This window comes from Falco peregrinus, chromosome 2, assembly GCF_023634155.1.
Source record: "Falco peregrinus isolate bFalPer1 chromosome 2, bFalPer1.pri, whole genome shotgun sequence".
Lineage (NCBI taxonomy): Eukaryota > Metazoa > Chordata > Aves > Falconiformes > Falconidae > Falco > Falco peregrinus.
This window is the reverse complement of record NC_073722.1, coordinates 126957852-126975428: the sequence shown is the minus strand read 5'-3', so window position 1 is coordinate 126975428 and position 17577 is coordinate 126957852. Positions and strand designations below refer to the sequence as shown.

The following is a 17577-nucleotide window of genomic DNA, read 5'->3' as shown; positions in this document are numbered from 1 at the left end:
CAGGCTGGGACCGGGCCGGGGGCGCGGGGCCGGGGCACATACGCGGGGCAGCGCCGCGCGGCTGTGGGGCTGGGCCCGGGCCCGGCCCTGAGCGCCGGCCGGTGCCCGTGGAGGCGGGGCGGCCCCGACCTGCGCCTGGCGGCCTCACGCGCCGCGACGTGTCCCGCAGCGCCATGTGCCCCGTGTACTTTCCCTCCGCAGGCACCGGAAGAACCGCTTCCCCTTCCGGGCCGGGTCAAAGGGCGGCGGACGCGGCCCAGTCAGAATCCACCACGCGCATCTGGCCGCGCTCATGCGCACTGCCCGCCCGTCGGGGCCGCCCGAGTGCCACGTTCGAGGGCAGGCGGCCGCGTGAGGCGGTGGCGCCGACCAATTGCGGGCGACGCAGAGCGGAATGAGGCCAATGGCGACGCGCGGGAGAGGAGCGAGGCCGACGGCCAACCCGCGGCGGTGGGGGGCGGGTGTACCCCGATCTCTGGCGAATAGGAGCCGCGCGGCGGCCGGGGCTGCGGGCTGAGCCAATGGTGGGCGGCGGCGGCGCGGCGCGGCTGGGCCAATGGGATGCGGCGGCGGCCGGGGGGAGGCGGGTTTATAAGCGGAGGTGGTGCCGCGACGGCACGCCTGCCTCGTCCTGTTCCGTCCCGCCGCCATCAGCCATGGCGGGAATCCGCGCCGTCCTGGCGCTGCTCTGCCTGCTCCTGCCGCCGCCCGCCTGCGCCGCCGCCCCCGAGGAGGAGGACGGCGTCCTGGTGCTGCGCGCCGCCTCCTTCGAGCAGGCGCTGGCAGCTCACCGCTACCTGCTCGTCGAGTTCTGTGAGCGCCGCGGGGCGGGCGGGCGGCGGCTCCGGGAGGACCGAGGGGCTGGGGCGGGGGCGGCAGGAGGTGCTGAGGGACCAGCCTTCCCCGGGGTGGGGGGGGCGGCCGTGCGAGCACGGGTTGGGCTGGACTGGGCGGGAAGGCCGCCGGGGCGCTGGGCCGGGAGGGGGCCTGCCCGGGGCGGGGGCGGGGGGGTCGGCGCTTCCCTGGGCCCTGCCCCGTGCCTGCTCGCGGTGCGCACCCGGGCGGGCCGCCGGGGCGTCGGGCCTGGGAGCGAGGGGACTCCGGCCGGTGCTGATGCCCCGTCCCGCAGATGCCCCGTGGTGCGGGCACTGCAAAGCACTGGCCCCTGAATACGCGAAGGCGGCGGCGAAGCTGAAGGCAGAGGGCTCGGAGATCCGGCTGGCCAAGGTGGATGCCACAGAGGAGTCAGAGCTGGCGCAGCAGTTCGGCGTGCGTGGCTACCCCACCATCAAGTTCTTCAGGAACGGTGACAAGGCCGCTCCCAAGGAGTACACAGGTGAGCGGGGTGGCTGGCCCTGCGCCTGGGTGCAGAGGGCAGCGACGTGGCGGCAGGCCCTTGCACCTGGCCCTGTGCTGCTGTGGCTGGACAAGGTCCACTGTGACAGCAACCCAGGGAGTGGCACTACAGCAGGCAGGCTCTGGGTGGGTGTTGCACTTGGGGTGGTGAGGATCAATTCTGCCTTTAACAGGCTTTCTCACCTAAAGCTGGGGAAATTCCTAATAATGAGATAAAGCAGATGGAATTGGTTTTGTGTAGAAAAGCAAAGCAATCCAAGCATCGTTTTTTGCTTAGCTTGACTTCACTTGAGCTGTGTAGCACCCAGAATGGAAAAAATGCTTCGGCAGTTGAGTAAAAGGGAAAAATCAAGATGTGAGATAGAGGTGCGAGGAAGACAAAGACAAGCAGAACTCAGTTAAACCAAGCCATGTTGTGCTGGATGCTGAGAATAACATCCAGAAAACTGATTTTGAAAGGAAAAGGTGATATATTTGCAGGGGAAATATTAGCATCTTTGAGAAGTGCTGTATTGCTGGTCAAAGTTTAAGAATGTGCCTGGGCTAGGAGCAAGAGAAGAATGGATTCCTGGGAGCCCCTTGTACCTTGACTTAACAATTGGGGATTAGCTTAATTACACTAGGAGTGAAAGTAAGAGAGTTGCATAAGTGATAACTGTATTTCTGACCTCTCAACCAGCTGCTGAACAGTCTATCCCAAAGCTTAGGGGTTTTGTGTTCTTAAACTTAGTTAGGGTGAAAGTGAATCGGTGTTCTTATCTTTCTGGTGTAGCTGGCAGAGAAGCAGATGATATTGTCAGCTGGCTGAAGAAGCGCACAGGCCCGGCTGCAACTACCCTGACAGATGCTGCTGCAGCGGAGACATTAGTGGATTCCAGTGAAGTGGTTGTGATTGGTTTCTTTAAGGTAGGGTTCATGTTTCTGTTTGAGACGCTCTTGTACATGTCTAGGGACTTCCCTGCTTTCTGCCCCATGGGGACCTGACAGCTGGGGAAGGCTCTCCATGAGTTATGAAACACTTGCTGTCCTGCCTTACTTGATCTTCCAGTTCTTTGGCTGGTAAGCCCTGGGATGTTTGTTTCAGTGTGACGTGTCCCACATGAGACACCTTTCTTAATTCTTCAGGATTTGATGTCAGAGGCTGCAAAAGAGTTCTTGTTGGCAGCAGAAGCTGTGGATGACATTCCTTTTGGGATTTCCTCCAGTGTCGATGTCTTCACCAAGTACCAACTTAGCAAGGATGGCGTGGTTCTCTTCAAGAAGGTTGGTGCAAAGCATGAGCACCATGCTTGAGTCTTCTGCCTCTTCTTACCTTTTCTCTCAATTACTCAGAGTGAAATGAGGGCAGCCCTGGATGAAGCAGCAAGAGATCCTGTGCTGTCAGTCTGATTGTTTCCAAGCCTCAGAGCCTGGTGGGAGAAGGGGAGGGAGCCTCCAGGCCCTTTGAAGTGTTGGATCCCCAGGGCCCACAGTCGGCAGAGGGCAGGCTCATCAGTCTCCTGGCCCAGTGCTGCCCTCCCAAAGACACCGGGTGCAAACTGTTGCCTCACTCACTTCCCCATTTCTAATATCTAGCTGCAGTGCAGTAATGCTCAGCACAATCTTTAAAATATTCATGGCTGTAACTTGTGAGGCTTCCTGTGCCCCTCCCCAGACTTTAAAGGTCTTAAACAGAACAGTAGCCAAGTTCTTGATGGCTTGCCATGATGCTCTGTGTTTGATTGTCTTAGCAAAGTTGCTTTTAAACATACCCAGTGTTGAGTTGACCTCTGCTGCAGTCAGCTGCTGGCTGCATCCAAGAGTTCTTCAGTCTTAGTGCTGTGGGTTCTGTGGTGCAGTGATTCCAGCAAAGTTACTAAGAGGATTTGCTGTTCCAGCTGACTCGGCTGAGGCAGTTGGATTGTGTGCAGGGGAATGCTGGCAATCTACAAAATCAGAAATAAACTTACTGGTGTCTTTTACTATTAAAATCAAAGTCATTTCATCCAAGGGATGAAATTCTAGGTTTGAGAAGGCAAGCGGAGGTTCCTTAGACTTGGTGGTGCTGCACACTGCTGCAGTGAGGCAGGACAGAAATCTGCTTTGGGTTCATACTTAATAAATCTATAATCAGTCATTGGTCTGACCAATGTAACCCAAGACAGGCTGAAAAGTTGAATGAATTCTTACTTCAGTCTTCCATTGTTCAGCTAAAATAGCATATTTTTATCCCAGTACAGCTCTGAAATTGTAGTTATTTTTATGATGCTAGAAGCTTGTAGACTTAAATTTTAAGTCGGAGGTCCCTCAGATCAGTATGGCTGAAGGTGCAAGTAAATTATCTGGCTGATGAGTTCAAAATGCTAGGGTTTTGCAACTAGAAAAGTTGGGGTGGGTAAAGTGAGCAGTATTTTGTTCTTGGCTGTCTTACTACCTGTATCTTGTTCTTGCCACCTGTGTAGCTTTATGTAGTCTTTCTGTATACTCTATTCATGGCTACTACTAGGCTGAAATTGCTGTTTGCGGGGGGGTTTTCACAGCTTTTGTTCATGTTGTTTGGCAAACAGCGAAGTCCAAATAGAAATGCTCCTCTAAAACTGACCATCTCTTTGGGGCTGTGGGGAGTACCATTGGGCTGCGAGCAGGTCCGTGTATGAGGGTGCTTTGAAATGGCTAGGTTTCAGCTAGGGCTTCCAGCACTGACAAGTCATTACCCTGGGTTACTTCTACACTTTCTCATGATTAGCTGTCTGTAGAACGGACTTGTATTGATTTGATCTGAAACTATCTTTAACCCTTAAGTCCTGTGAGCTCTGTTAACATTTCCTCCACTTCGGAAGAACCAGGGCCGTGGCAGGACCAGTCTTTAGCAGTAAAGGAGTTTTCAAGATATTTTCCATAATTGTAATCAACTTGAGTACATCTGGAATGAAAAGCAATTCTGTACCTGGCAGCTTCTGTCAGGTGTGTTAGGAGTGAGAGGAACCTTGGTCTGAAAGGCAGCTCATGAGCTGCTGGGGTGCTGCAGAAGAGCTCTGCTTTACATGGAATAAGGAAGGTGAGATGCCTTTCAGCTTGTGAAGGTTGTCTCGGTTTTGATGCAATGTCATTGTAGTGCTGTGGACTTTCAGATATGTCCACTCCAAACCCAGGTGGAAATGAGGACCAATGGTAACTGAATACCAGGGCATGAGTACCAGATAATTTTACCAACAATTATGTGTTTGGAGTTTGGCTCAGCTTCCTGCAGTTAGTTGGGTCTAAATGGACAGGGTTTGTTAGCTAGGAGTTCTCATCTTGCTCTTTATGTGAGTTCTTCAGGCTTGCAAAGACCCTCAAAACTGTTCTGAAGGTGCTAAGGCAGTGTTCAATACACTTTTAATTTCCAGTATTAAGTGTTTTGCTCAGCTTTTCTGCTGAGACTGGTATGCTTCCTGTAACAGAAGGTTATCTGAGTGCACACTTGCTTCTGCCAGTAACTTGAGTGTTGCCATGCCATGGGACTGCTGTTATCCTGCACATCCTGTCTTTAACCTTGATGGTCCTCTACAGCTGTTCCTTTTTGAGGCTGCCAGAGAGGGTTCCAAGAATCCTGGTCAGGGATACAGGTGATGCCCTAATATAAAAAGGGATCTGGCACATCTAGTGTGATGTGTGCATTAAACATGTGCTGCTGTCTCTAACAATAGAGACTGAAACAACCCTGCACTGCTGAGTAAATTACTGTTTACTTGCAGTGGATATAGTGGGCTTTGTCAGGCTTCTTTCATAGTGCTGGTTAAAGTGTGTGCATCTGCCTCAACACTGCTAATTCCTGCAGAGCAGAAAGCTGCAGGTGCTCTGGTAGCTTCTTGCTGGTCTGCCTTATGCCTCCTACAGAGCTGTAAGGCAGCTCTTAAAAGTCCTTGGTGACCTGTTTCACAAATGGCTTCATGATTGTGCAGAACAATTGCAGGATCTAAGCTGATTCTCCTGTTGCCGCTCACCTTGTGCTGCTAGGGGGTGATTTAAGGCTTTGCTTGCCAGGAAGACAAACGCCTTGATCCAGATTTTATGTGAACTTGTGACCTTGTTGAGAGGTGGAAGTCTGCTCTGAACAAGTGCAACTGAGATCCACTGGGGGAGTGATGCTGGTGCAAATGCATCTTATTTCTTGGGAGATATTTGTATGGGGTATGGGAGTGTTCTAATGCAAGAATATCTGTTTTTGCAGTTTGATGAAGGCCGTAACAACTTTGAAGGGGAGCTCACAAAAGATAATTTACTGAACTTCATAAAGTCTAATGCCTTGCCTCTGGTCATAGAGTTCACTGAACAGGTAGGTCTTTATGTACTTGATAAGGCCTCTTCCTGCAGCTGCTGTATGGATATAAGAAAGCTTAAAGTGTAGATTGTATGGTCATGTTCTATCTTGGAGCTGACACTAGTTTAGGGGTATGGAGAAGTGTGAAGAACACAAGGAAAAAGAGGCATAAGCTTGCTGTTCAAAGCAGTCCTGTAGTATTGGAGGCTCCTGTGGTCTAGTCAGAATAGCAGAGCCAAGCTGGTCTTGGCACCAATTTACCTCTTTTCCAAAAATAAAGTTTTATTTTCTGCTCCTCAGACTGCTCCTAAAATCTTCGGAGGAGAGATCAAGACTCATATTCTGCTGTTCCTACCAAAAAGTGTGTCTGACTATCAAGAGAAACTGGACAACTTCAAGAGTGCAGCTGGAAACTTCAAAGGAAAGGTGAGAAGGATTTCTGGGATGATGAATTGAGTGACCACCTCCTGCAGAGAAGTGTAGCACTGTATCTACATCCACTTAACAGCTCAGGAGGAGGACTTGAAGCTAGCTCTCTCTCTACCTGTGTCTCTTGATAATAGGCGACTGAATCACTTACTGGCTTACACACTGGCTTGCACAGCTGTTGAAGGAATGGCAGTTAACTCCTGACTTTCCTTTGTGTGTATATAAATCTGATTCTGCCTTAACATCAGTGCCAGGTCTGTGTGCATGCTGCTTGAACTGCTGTGGCTCCAGCATGTGTGCTCTGACAGGGTGCCCTCATGGTGGGCTTGGAGAGAGGAACAGGGGCTAGTTCAGCTACTACTTGTGCAAGTCTGTGTGTAAAGTATTGATAGCCAAGAGGTACTCTTCTTCACCATACTGCCTTTGACTTTTTCTTCCAAAGATCCTGTTCATCTTCATAGACAGTGACCACAGTGACAACCAGAGGATTTTGGAGTTTTTTGGCCTCAAGAAAGAAGAATGTCCAGCTGTACGTCTGATCACACTGGAGGAAGAAATGACAAAATACAAACCTGAATCAGATGACCTCACAGCAGACAAGATCAAAGAGTTCTGTAATAAGTTTCTGGAGGGCAAGATCAAGGTAATGAAGATAAATGCTGCTGGTGGTAAACCTAGCTAAATAAGTGTTAAAAAAAGAAATCCTCCCTGTGGGGAGCTGTGTGAATTAACTGGAGAAAAACCTCTAAACTAATTTACAGAATATCTAGCTGGCTTTGTGCTGAGAAATAAAATGCAAAACTACTGGGGCACGAAGCCTGTGGGAAATACAGCTGTGTACTGGCACCTGAGCAGTCAGAGCCTGCTCTTCCTGCTGCTTATGGTAACTGTGCTGTTTATCCAGTTGCTCTTCCTGCCAACAATCTGTGAAAAGTGTGAATGTGTGGCACAGTTTAAAGAGCTTTCAGCCCTAATCTGCTGGAGGTAGCTGTGTGCAACTTACTCCAGTAGTGACCATTTAGCTAAACTCAGTCCCGTGGGAAGGATACTGTCAGTGATAGTTTCCTTCCTACAGAGCTCCACTGCAGTTCTCTCTGCACAACAGCACCTGTTATTTCTACTTGGTCAGGGTTGGAAGGAAACTTTAAGCAGAAGAGGAAGTGACTGATTCATCTGATTGCTCATAACCTATGACTGAGGCACTGAGGGGGGTAGTTAAACTTTGATTTTCCAGGATATGTGATTGCATGCATGTTCCAAGCAGCTGTGTAGCAATCTCTCTGATTTTTACTTGTTACTCCAGCCCCACCTGATGAGTCAAGATCTCCCTGAAGACTGGGACAAGCAGCCTGTCAAAGTTCTAGTTGGGAAGAACTTTGAAGAAGTTGCTTTTGATGAGAATAAGAATGTCTTTGTAGAGTTCTGTAAGTATCTTTCAACAGCTTATTCTAAGTAACTGGTGTGAAAGGAGTGCCAAAATACTGCATGACCAAAATTAGGGAGGAAGCATCTTACAGAACCTAACTGCAAAGGTAGTGCCTCAGTTGAAAAGATGTGTGAACTGTCTGGTGTGGGGGCTGAGGGGGAGCGATAGCAACTTGTTAGGTTGTTGGTGCTAGCTGTGTTTTTTGTAATTAACAGATGCCCCCTGGTGTGGTCACTGTAAGCAGCTGGCTCCTATCTGGGACAAGCTGGGAGAGACCTACAGGGACCATGAGAACATTGTCATTGCCAAGATGGATTCTACAGCCAATGAAGTAGAGGCAGTGAAAATCCACAGCTTCCCCACACTCAAGTTCTTCCCTGCAGGCTCTGGCAGAAATGTAAGAAGGCAGCTGGCCTTTATACAAACTGCATAACAAGGGAGCACTGGAAATGCTTAAGCTGCCTGCTGGAGTTCTGTTTCAGACAAGGTCTTTGGGAGGGCTCCCCACTTGATAGGGATGGAACACATAGAATCTACAGGACATCTGAGACCCTTTTTGGGGGCTGGGCTGTAGGAAAGGGTTTGGTGGGGGTGGGAAGTGGGAATGGGGAAAAGAGGGAGCATAGCAGAGGACAGTGTGCTCATCTGCAGGCTATTCTTCCCTCGCAGTGATCTCTGAAGTCTAGTGGATGAGCTGTTTTCCTTCGTCTCATATGGGTGAAGGTGAATTTTCAAATTCCGTTTTGCTTGGCATGTTAACTCTTGCTTAGAAAGAATTCTCCTCTCCAGGGTTGTGGTTCTGTAGGTGCCCATAACAATTATCTTCATACTTTTTTTCCTGTGTAGGTAATTGATTATAATGGGGAGAGGACACTAGAAGGCTTCAAGAAATTCTTGGAGAGTGGTGGTCAGGATGGGGCAGCAGCAGATGATGTGAGTAATATGAATGCAGTACTCTGGGCCTTCAGAATATGGTGTGTGAGTCAGATCTGATGCTGTGCTTGAACCCTCAGTCCTAAGTAAGATCCTGGGTTATGTGGCAGGGAAGGACATTGTTGGTAAACAAAAGTGCCCACACCACAAAGTGTGACCCATTCAGTTGCACCTGGCTGGCTATTGGCCTGTAATGAACTCCTCTTAGTGAGAACACTTCAGCTAGGTGTGAAATCAATGTTCTTGGGAGGCTTAAATGCAAATGCATGGAAACTGTTAATGTTACAACCTCTGAACTTGCACAGGCCAGCACCTGGGGCTTAAGCAGTGTGAGGAACATTACATATGCACTATATCTAGTTGGAAGCTCCTCACCTGCTGGGGGTGGAGGGTGTTGCAGGTGCAGGTACCAGCTTCCAGGGGTTCCTAATCCTTAATGTCCTTAAGAGCTCTTGGTAGAAGTCTCTGGATGTTTTGTTAATGTGGCAGCAGAGAATAGCAAACAGATTAGTGGTACTGCTCTGTGCTTGGTTTTGGACCTGCCTAATGTGCCAGAAACCAGTAGCTGTCTCTAACCTATACAGGATCTGGAGGACCTGGAGACAGATGAAGAAACCGACCTAGAGGAAGGTGATGACGATGATCAGAAAATCCAGAAGGATGAGTTGTAAAGAGAAGGCTGTACATCACCCAAAAAAATCAGACACTAAATTGGCTGCTGTTATGCAGCCCAGTGAGTCAGAAACCCATTAAGATTTAAAGCAGAAGGTGAATGACTGGAAATCCAGGGATTGGCTTTTAAAGTAACACTTTACCCTCATGTGGCTGTACACTTTGACTTGATCTTTTCTTTTCTTTTCCCTTTTGAGAAGGGATCTGTCACTAGGTAGCCAGCCCAGCCAGCTGGGCTTTTTTTTTTTATTGTGATGTACTTTTTTTGTACACAGCTTTTGTTTGAAGTATTCTGTTCTGGGTAGAAGCAGATTGTGAAGCGGTAGCATGAGTTCAACAGCCCAACATTCTGGAGCCTTGCCACTAAGATCTTCCAAGAAAGCTCCCCACCCCTTTTTTCTTTGAAAACTAAAGCCCATAGTTGATTTCTGCACCTGGCAGGGTCCTTAATGGACTCTGCTGTTCTTCCCTGGAATCAGCCTTCAGTATATGCAGGGGAAGAGGCAGTAAGCCTAGGCATCACCCTGGTGGAGGCTGTATATGAAGGTGCTTCTTTCATGCTGGCCAGATGTTTCCTTTCCCCTCTGCTTTAAGACACTTGGAAATGACTATTTCAAACACCTGGAAGGGTGGAGTACTGTGTGCACTGGCTGTGGCAGGCTCTGAGGGTGGAGGTGATCACTGGCTCACCAGTTTAAACCAAGACCTAGCTGTGTTGCCATCCCTTTGATCAAATGCAAGACTGTTTTGCAGTCACTTTCCATACATTATTTTGAGTGGGTTGGCCAGGCAGGTGGTGTGGGAGGGCCTGATAGAACAGATCAAACAGGACATTTGCAATTACTGGGTTTTGGTGAGGAACTTGAACAGGGGAGTGCCTCAAAGGCCTGAGCTGCATCAGGCTGGTTCTTAGCATTCTGCTACAATAATATTGGAACTGAATTTGTTGGCCAAATAAAATTGAGATTTTAATACTATTATGTTTGTTTAACTTTTATCAGTGTAGAATGAATATATTTGAACTTGACCTAAAAGAAGGCCAGAGTTCTAAGGTGATTCTCAAGGCAGTCTGCCAGAATGAGAAAGCTGACAAACACACACCAAACTTTTATTAAATACCACTTTTCTTGAGAGAAAACATATTTTCTGAATGCTTTGAGTTTAGCAGGTGGCTTCTGGTACCTTAACCTGAGTAAATTTTGTGTTGCATAACCTGTAAAGGAAAAATGTGAAGATGACCGTGTCCTGACCAGATTAAATTGGCTTGTGCAGGCAGACAACCAGCAGCTCTATTAGCAGTGAGGGGACAGATGCTTGAGCTCTGGGAATAAGTAGCTCCCCTTGCCAGCTGGCTTGGGGCAAGAGGACCTCATTGCTCTTGAGCAGTTAACCAAGGAATTTGCCTACAGGGAAACCTGGGGTAGCCTGTAGCTCTGCTAGTCAGGCTCACATGATCCAGTGAGCTACACTGCTATTTCCAAGCCAGTCACTTACTGCTGAAAATATTTCTGTAAGAAAATATGCTATAAATGTCACATGGGGTGGTCTGGTGAAGCTAGAGGGCAACGCTGGAGGCTATAGGTGTCTGTCACTGAACATGGGTGCACTGGGTTTGTAGCACAGGAGTGCTGCATGACATGTCTGCAGCTCCAGCCTCCTCCTGTGGTTGCTTTGAGAGCAGAGCCCTGGCCCAGTGCACACAAACCTGTGCAGCAGTGTTGGGGCTGAACAGGCAATTGCTGACCATGGGATCGGGAAACAGTGCCTGCTAATCACAGGCAGTAGTGCAGTTGTGTTGTGTTTGTGTCTGTTACCTGCAGTTATGTGGAGAAGGGTCTTTGAAGATGCCTCCCTCCAAGGCTGTGACCTCACGTGTCTGAAGGCAGTCAGGGGACTTGTCCTTAGTGTGCCGGCATTGCTGTGCCCAAACAGAGCAGGCAGCGCTAGTGGCTGGTGTCAGGGCTCATTAGTGGGAGCTACCTTGCATTTTGGGATGGGGAGGAAGAGAGCATTGCTGGTAAGGAGTTCCCCTGGAAGGTAGTGGCTAGGACTCAGCTCAGAGATTCATTTTGTGTAGCCAGTTGAAGTGTAAACAAGGCTGAGCTCTGCAGTGGTTCTCTGTGTATGGTCTAAGACCTGCCTTGCTCAGCTCAGAGGAGGGGGACTTCTCTCATACACCAAGGCTCCTCCTGGCAGAGCAGGACTCTATCAGTCATCTTGTGTACACAGTTAATTGCTGTTCCAAGAAAGCAGGCTAAAAGCATTCTGTCTTTGCAGCAGATAGCTCAGCCTCCTGTCATGTGGTATTCTGTCTGATGTAACCCTGAGCAGAGATGTTCAGCAAAAAGATCAATACGTTTGCCAGAAGATAAACAAGTGCAGGCAGTTCTCAGGTGTGTGGCTGACTGAGTGAACTGGAAGGGGTTCAGGACAAGGGTCTGCTATAGTAGGGGCAGAATTAAATCTCTGTGACTCCTAATGCAGGACAGGGATTTTTCCTGACACTTGCCTGGACAATCCCTGCCAGCACAAAACAGAGCATGATATGATCACATATCTGAAATGACCAAATTTTGATGGGAAAAATCATGGAGGTGCAGTTGTTGCTTGCATCCTTGATGGATCTGAAAGATTTCTCTGTGGTAGATGATCCATTTGAGGCCTTATGATGGCTACAGCTGGAGAGTAACAAATGCAGGAATTGTCTGGTGGTGGTGCTATTCTGCAGCTATTCTGAGGCTGTTCTGCAGAAGCCGGCCCTTACATAGCAGCTGGTTCCACGTTTGAAGTAGGATGACAGGTATTGTAGGCTCCTGGTTCTGCACCGGTATCAGGAGCACCAGCAGCACCTCTGTCCTCGCAAGGGCACAGATGATATCTGACATGCTGGTGGTGTTCTCCATGCTTAGCTGTATGCTGTCTCGCAGTTGTGCTGGACACCACAGCTCATTCTGCTCCTCTCGGGTTGAATGATGCAACTACAGGAAAGTGACTTAGCGCTGAACGTATTTGGCACCACAGCTCTGACATGTCTGCATTGTGCTGGCTGGTTGGTACATAAGTGGCTGGTTCCTCTTGCTGGGTGATTGTGCTTGTGTCTTTTCCCTGGTGCCTGTGTGTGTGAGAGGGCTCACTGCTGGGAAGTTCTGCTTTCAGGCCCTTGGGCTCCTTTGAAGGGCTATCCATGCAAAAGCAAGAGTAGATCTGACCCCTTGGACGGGAATATCAACAGGTGGATGGTAAGATGAGACACCAGCTCCTGCCCAAAAGTGGGAGGCTGCAGGCTTGGGCAGCTCAATTACGAAGTATCATGGCAAATAGCATGAGCTGCATGTCCTCAAAATAGCCCACAGGAGCCTATATAATGCAACGCCCCTGGAGAACGATCAGTCCTGGGCCAACGGTCTGTGGGTGAACGGCGTGCACCCAGTGCCACCTTCTGCATGTGGCATGGGAGTGTAGGGAGAGCCCGGCGGCCACTGCTTCACTGCCACCGAGAGGGACTCCCACCCACTGTGGACACAGACACAGGCGCAGAGGGAGTGCAGTGGTGTGGGTGCCATCACATCTCTGTAGCAAGGAGGGACCTGACAGGCAGAAGAGGAGAAAGCAACGCTTTGAGGCCAGCAAGTGGCAGGGGCAAGCACTGAGCAACTCCAGCTGCTCCTACAGCCCCCATGCCTCTGCTCTTCCTCTGCAGCGTCTGAAGGCTGTGATCAGCATGAAGGACTATTACACAGTCTCAATGCCCCGGTACAGTCGGTACGCCCAGAGACTGAGAGCCTCACGCACTGTGCACTTCCCCAATGACATCGTCTTTCAGGACCACATCAGGCAGGGGGACCTGGAGCAGGTGGGCAGATTCATACGTGCCAGGAAGGTGACACTGGATACCATCTACCCTTCTGGTGAGTGCTGCCAGTGTTGGCATAGCTGGAATCTGTGTGGTGGCACAGCTCAGACGGGCCATGAGGGAGATGAGTGAGCTGTGCAGCCAAAGCTAGGATGTGGGCCACCTTCAGCAGGTTGATGCGTTGGAATCCAGTTGTTTTCCTCCCTAGGGAGGAGTAGTGTCCCCAGTATTGCCAAGCAGGGTCCAAGAGAGCCCTGTGCCAGTATGCCAACATCTTCCCCTCAACAGTGTGGTCAGCATATGCTGCAGGAAGGGAGGGAGCTTGCCCCCTGGGTCATTTCAAGGCAACAATGTACCTGAAGTGTGATGGGACCTAGAAAAGCAGCAGTGAGCACAGGCTGATCCATGGAGCTCTGAATGGGACAGCTGGACTCCTGCCTTCCACCTCGGTTTGGGGGAAGAGTAGGGAGAAACAAGGCTCTGCATTTTGTTCCTGCTCTGTCCACTTCCCACAAACACTGTTCTCTCTTGCACGTCCGGATCCTGTGGACTTGCGGCATGTTTGTTTGTGTGGAAGGTGTTGTTATATTTGCACCCAAACTCACTAGCAACTGTTTATGGAATGCCTTGACCCATACTGGCTGGTGCAGAGCCCACTTTTGTCCCTTTCCTGTGCTTGGCTTCAGCTTCTGGTGTCACATGGCCACAGAGATAGAATCTCAAATGACCCTGCACTTCCTCCTATCCATACTGATTGCTTCATTACTTGCTCTGTAAGGAGGTTCCAAAACTTGGACAGAGCAGGGCCCTGGAGACACTCCTCTTGTGTCCCGATGCAAGTCCTGGCCAGGACTCTAGGCAGGTTACTGGCTGGCAGCTCTGCAGGAGAGGGCAGCTCCTCCTCCCTTAACCTGTCCTGTCTGGCCCGGTGGGGAGGTGGGTCCTACACCATCTTAAGTAGGGTATTTATGCTGTAGAAGGGGAACAGAAACCTGTGGCAGCTCCTCTTGCTTCCTCAGTCTTTGTTTCATTCCCCAAACTCATCTTCCTGATAATGAGGGTTTGCTGGCACCTTTCTTTCCTGGGCTGTACTGGTAAGCTCAGCATTATGAGTCCTACCCGAGTCCAGGGCTAACAAATCCTTTTCCAGGGTTAACAAATCCTTTCTTTCTAGGCATGGCAGCCCTCCATGAAGCTGTGCTTACTGGAAACTTGGACTGTGTCAAGCTCCTGGTTAAATACGGTGCTGACATCCACCAAAAAGATGAGAATGGCTGGACACCCCTGCACATGGCCTGCAGTGACGGCTATGCTGACATAGCCAGGTAAGGAGCACCTGGCCTGGGCTGCGACAAAACACCTCAGCACTGCAGAGCCCAGAGAACCACAGCCGGCAGTGACAGGGCTGGAGCAGGCTGCGGGTGTCACCTCCTAGGAGGGTGCCCAGTACCTGCAGTGCATGGGGTACTCCCAGGGTCTTACAGGACCTGAACATCCCAGCAGTGGGGTTTGCAGGGCCCTGTGAGCTGAGAGGGGCTGCCTGGCAGGCTGTGGCCCTGCTGGCTCAGCTCCCTGTCTCCTGCAGGTATCTCATCTCCCTTGGGGCCAGCCTGGAGGCTACTACTGATGCTGGGGAGAAGCCTTCAGACCTCATCGACCCTGAGTACAAGGACCTGTTGGAGCTCTTCCAAGCCACCACGATGGACTGAGGCGGGGCACGACGAGGAGCGGGTCTCGAGGGCCTCAACGGGCCGGGGCAGCAGGGCTGCACCGGGCCTGAGCGCCAGGCCTGGGCTGGGCCTGGGCCGGCGGCCGGGCGGGGACTCGCTCGGCACAGCGCCTCGGGAACCACTTTGTACTTGTCCATTAAAGGATCTGGGACACCGCCTCCGTCGGTCCTTGCGCCGGGGCCGGGGACCTGGGAGCTGAGGCTGGGCCTGGGGCCGGGGCTGGGCGGCGGGTGACGTGGGGCCAGGCGCACAGCGGGGGCGGGGCCATTGTGGCGCTGGGGCGGGGCCGCGCCTGCGCGCTACGGCGCTTCCGTCGCGGCCCGAGGGCGAGCGGAGGCGGGAGCCGGGCCCAGGTGAGGGGCGCGCGTTGCCATGGTGACGGGCGGGGGGCGGCCCGCGGCCTAGCCCCGGCCTGGCCGCCCTCTCCTTTCTCCCCGCAGCCGCGCCGAGTCGAGCCGCCGCCGCCGCTGCCCCGCCGCCATGGCCAGGTGAGCCCTGCCCGGCCCCGGGCCCAGCCGTGGCCCCGGGCCTGGCTCAGCCCCGCGCTTCGCTTTCAGCTCCCCCGTGTCCCGCGTGGTCTACAACGGCAAGCGGAGCGGCGGCCCGCGCTCCCCCGGCGCCGGCAGCGAGATCTTCACGCCGGCCCACGAGGAGAACGTGCGCTTCATCTACGAGGGTGAGCGAGGCAGGGGCCGCGGGGCTCGGCGGGAGCCGGGGGGCTGGCGCCACCTGGGCCGAGCAGGCTCTCACCGTGTCCCCGCAGCCTGGCAGTGCGTGGAGCGTGACCTGCGCAGCCAGATGGGCTCTGAGCGTGGCCTCGTCGAGGAGTACGTGGAGAAGATGCCGAACCCTAGCCTCAAAGGTGAGGGGGTGGGGGCACCCGGCCCCAGGGGTCGCCGGTCCGGGGAGCCCGTGGGGCCGGGAGGGTGCTGCTGTGCAGCCTCTGCCGCCAAAGTCTCTCCTGTCTTCCCTGTAGCGTTTAAACCTGTCGATCTGGGTGATCTGAAGAGGAGGAACACACAGGATGCAAAGAAGTCCTAAGGCGGGTCCTCCCTGCAGATCGGCCAGTCTCCTAAGGTCCTCAAGCAGATTTAATTTGAGATTTTTGTGTTGATTTCCTCCTCTGGTCTGTACTCCCAAAAGCCTGTGGGAGAGCCAGTCAGCTTTGGGGCTGGCTCTGAAGCTACCTGAAATCAAAGATGCTCAGGGGCTTGCTGAGGATGCCCAGAGCCTGTTGCAAAGGATTCCAGTCCCCCACTCATACCTTCGTCTGGCCTCAAGCTGTCCTTCCCCACTTCACACTGGTCTCACAGATCTCCCATTCTCTTTCCATCTCTGCCCCTGGTGCGCTGAGTATGTGGGCTCCCTGGGCTCTGGTGTGCAGCAGGGCAGGGCAGAGCGGTGGCTTGTGTTGTCAGTAGAGGCAGCGCTAGTTCTCCACTCCCTTCTGTGCACCAAGGATCCACAAGCAGCACAAGGGTGGGCCAAGGGGAGAAGGAAGGAGAGTTGGTTCTGCCCTTTGCCTTGGGACAGGCAGGCAGCTCTGGTTCAACACCCTTCACGCAGGTCACACTCTGGCTGTTCCTTGCTCCCTTGTGGGAGAGCTTAATTTGTACCTGGGCTGCTAGTGCTTAGGATTCACTAATGCTGCCAGAGCTCTTCAGTCTGTATCCGAGGCTGGATTTTCTTTGTGCTTAGATTGGGCCAGGTCCCTGTGGTGCTGGAAGTGGAGCTGCTCCTTTCACCCTGCACATGGAGAGAGACAGGGTGTCAGCATTGGCTGCAGCCCTGTGAGGTGGTGGGGAGGGTGCTGGGCTGCATTCAGCCACCCCCCAGCCTCAGTGCTTGGGCAGCTCCACGGGAGGTAGCAGCAGTGGGGGGTAGCAGTTGCTGACTGTGTGGAAAGAAGCTCATTGGCATCCTTGGCTGAGCAGCACTGTGCTGGTTTATACTAACACCATTTTCCAGTTGTACACCCTTGGAAGAGATCTGGCCTCCACAGCTGGCAGAAACATCACTGTAGGGGGGCTGCCATAGTCCGTGGAACTTATATTGGGGCAGGGGGCTTTTTTGGGACCCTCACTTCTGGCAAGGCTTGGGTGGTTTCTGCATCATGGCCTCTGAGCAAGGGAGAACGACTGTGCCATCCTCACCCATCTGAGCAGAGCAACCGTGCAGGCTGTGGGGCTGCTCTGTGTCCCCAGAAAACCGTGGGGGAGCGGTGGGAGTAGCCCCCTGCCTGCCTGTGCTCTGAGCTGGCAGGAAGGGGGCTGCTGGGAGCTCTGCCCAGAGCAGTGGGCTTTGGGAGGGGTGCAGGGGGACTTGTGGCTGCCATTACCTTTCCTTTGTTTTGTCGTTGAGCTATACTGTTCCCTTTTTTTTGTTTTTCCTGTTGTCTGTCACTTGAGGAGTGTTGTAAATAAAAACTGGTGTCCTTTTGGGTCTGCGTCTGTGTGATGCTGCCTGTCACAGCCCCTGCTCTGTGGCTGCCTTGGCCAGGTGCACAGCTGACCCCTTCTCTGTTTGCTGCAGGGATTGTGTCCGGCAGTGGAGCAGCATGCAGGATGCTGCCCGTCTGCTCCTGATGGTGCTGGTGTGCTGTGCATGGCACTACAGTGGCCCGGGAGAGAGCTGTCTCAGCTGCCGTGTCCCAGCGAGCTGTTCCCTGCCCAATTCCCCCCTTGGTTCCTTGGCTGCCTGTGCCTGCTGCTCCATCGGCGCTGGCCTGTGTGCACCTGCTGCCTTGCTGGTGCAGGGCCCTTGTTCTTCCCTTTTTTAGACTTCAAAAACGTTCCTATTTTATTGTTGAAGCCCTGCGTTTTCCATTTTAGATTTCAGTCCTGGCAAGAAAGTCCAGGGCTTTCCATGCCTTTTCAGGCCTGACCAAATCCTAAGA

The 17577-nt window shown here is 52.3% G+C and overlaps 3 protein-coding genes across 3 annotated transcripts; all 3 read left to right on the top strand.

The window, feature by feature from the left end:
- The first annotated feature begins 602 nt into the window (after nucleotides 1-602).
- P4HB (prolyl 4-hydroxylase subunit beta) lies at nucleotides 603-10075 on the top strand. Its single transcript, XM_055795746.1, has 11 exons — nucleotides 603-813; nucleotides 1130-1336; nucleotides 2129-2262; nucleotides 2482-2619; nucleotides 5549-5653; nucleotides 5939-6064; nucleotides 6510-6710; nucleotides 7371-7491; nucleotides 7709-7890; nucleotides 8340-8426; nucleotides 9011-10075. Exons 1-11 carry the CDS (start codon nucleotides 657-659, stop codon nucleotides 9095-9097), a joined length of 1545 nt encoding a protein of 514 aa, XP_055651721.1. The 5' UTR covers nucleotides 603-656; the 3' UTR covers nucleotides 9098-10075.
- Nucleotides 10076-12515: 2440 nt separating this feature from the next.
- Nucleotides 12516-14837, top strand: PPP1R27 (protein phosphatase 1 regulatory subunit 27). Its single transcript, XM_027796028.2, has 3 exons — nucleotides 12516-13006; nucleotides 14126-14276; nucleotides 14537-14837. The coding sequence occupies exons 1-3, from the start codon at nucleotides 12820-12822 to the stop codon at nucleotides 14658-14660; spliced, it is 462 nt and encodes a 153-aa protein (XP_027651829.2). The 5' UTR covers nucleotides 12516-12819; the 3' UTR covers nucleotides 14661-14837.
- A 120-nt stretch (nucleotides 14838-14957) lies between these two features.
- On the top strand, nucleotides 14958-17121 carry MCRIP1 (MAPK regulated corepressor interacting protein 1). Its single transcript, XM_055795748.1, has 5 exons — nucleotides 14958-15034; nucleotides 15122-15169; nucleotides 15239-15357; nucleotides 15445-15543; nucleotides 15658-17121. Exons 2-5 carry the CDS (start codon nucleotides 15162-15164, stop codon nucleotides 15720-15722), a joined length of 291 nt encoding a protein of 96 aa, XP_055651723.1. The 5' UTR covers nucleotides 14958-15034; nucleotides 15122-15161; the 3' UTR covers nucleotides 15723-17121.
- Nucleotides 17122-17577: the final 456 nt, after the last annotated feature.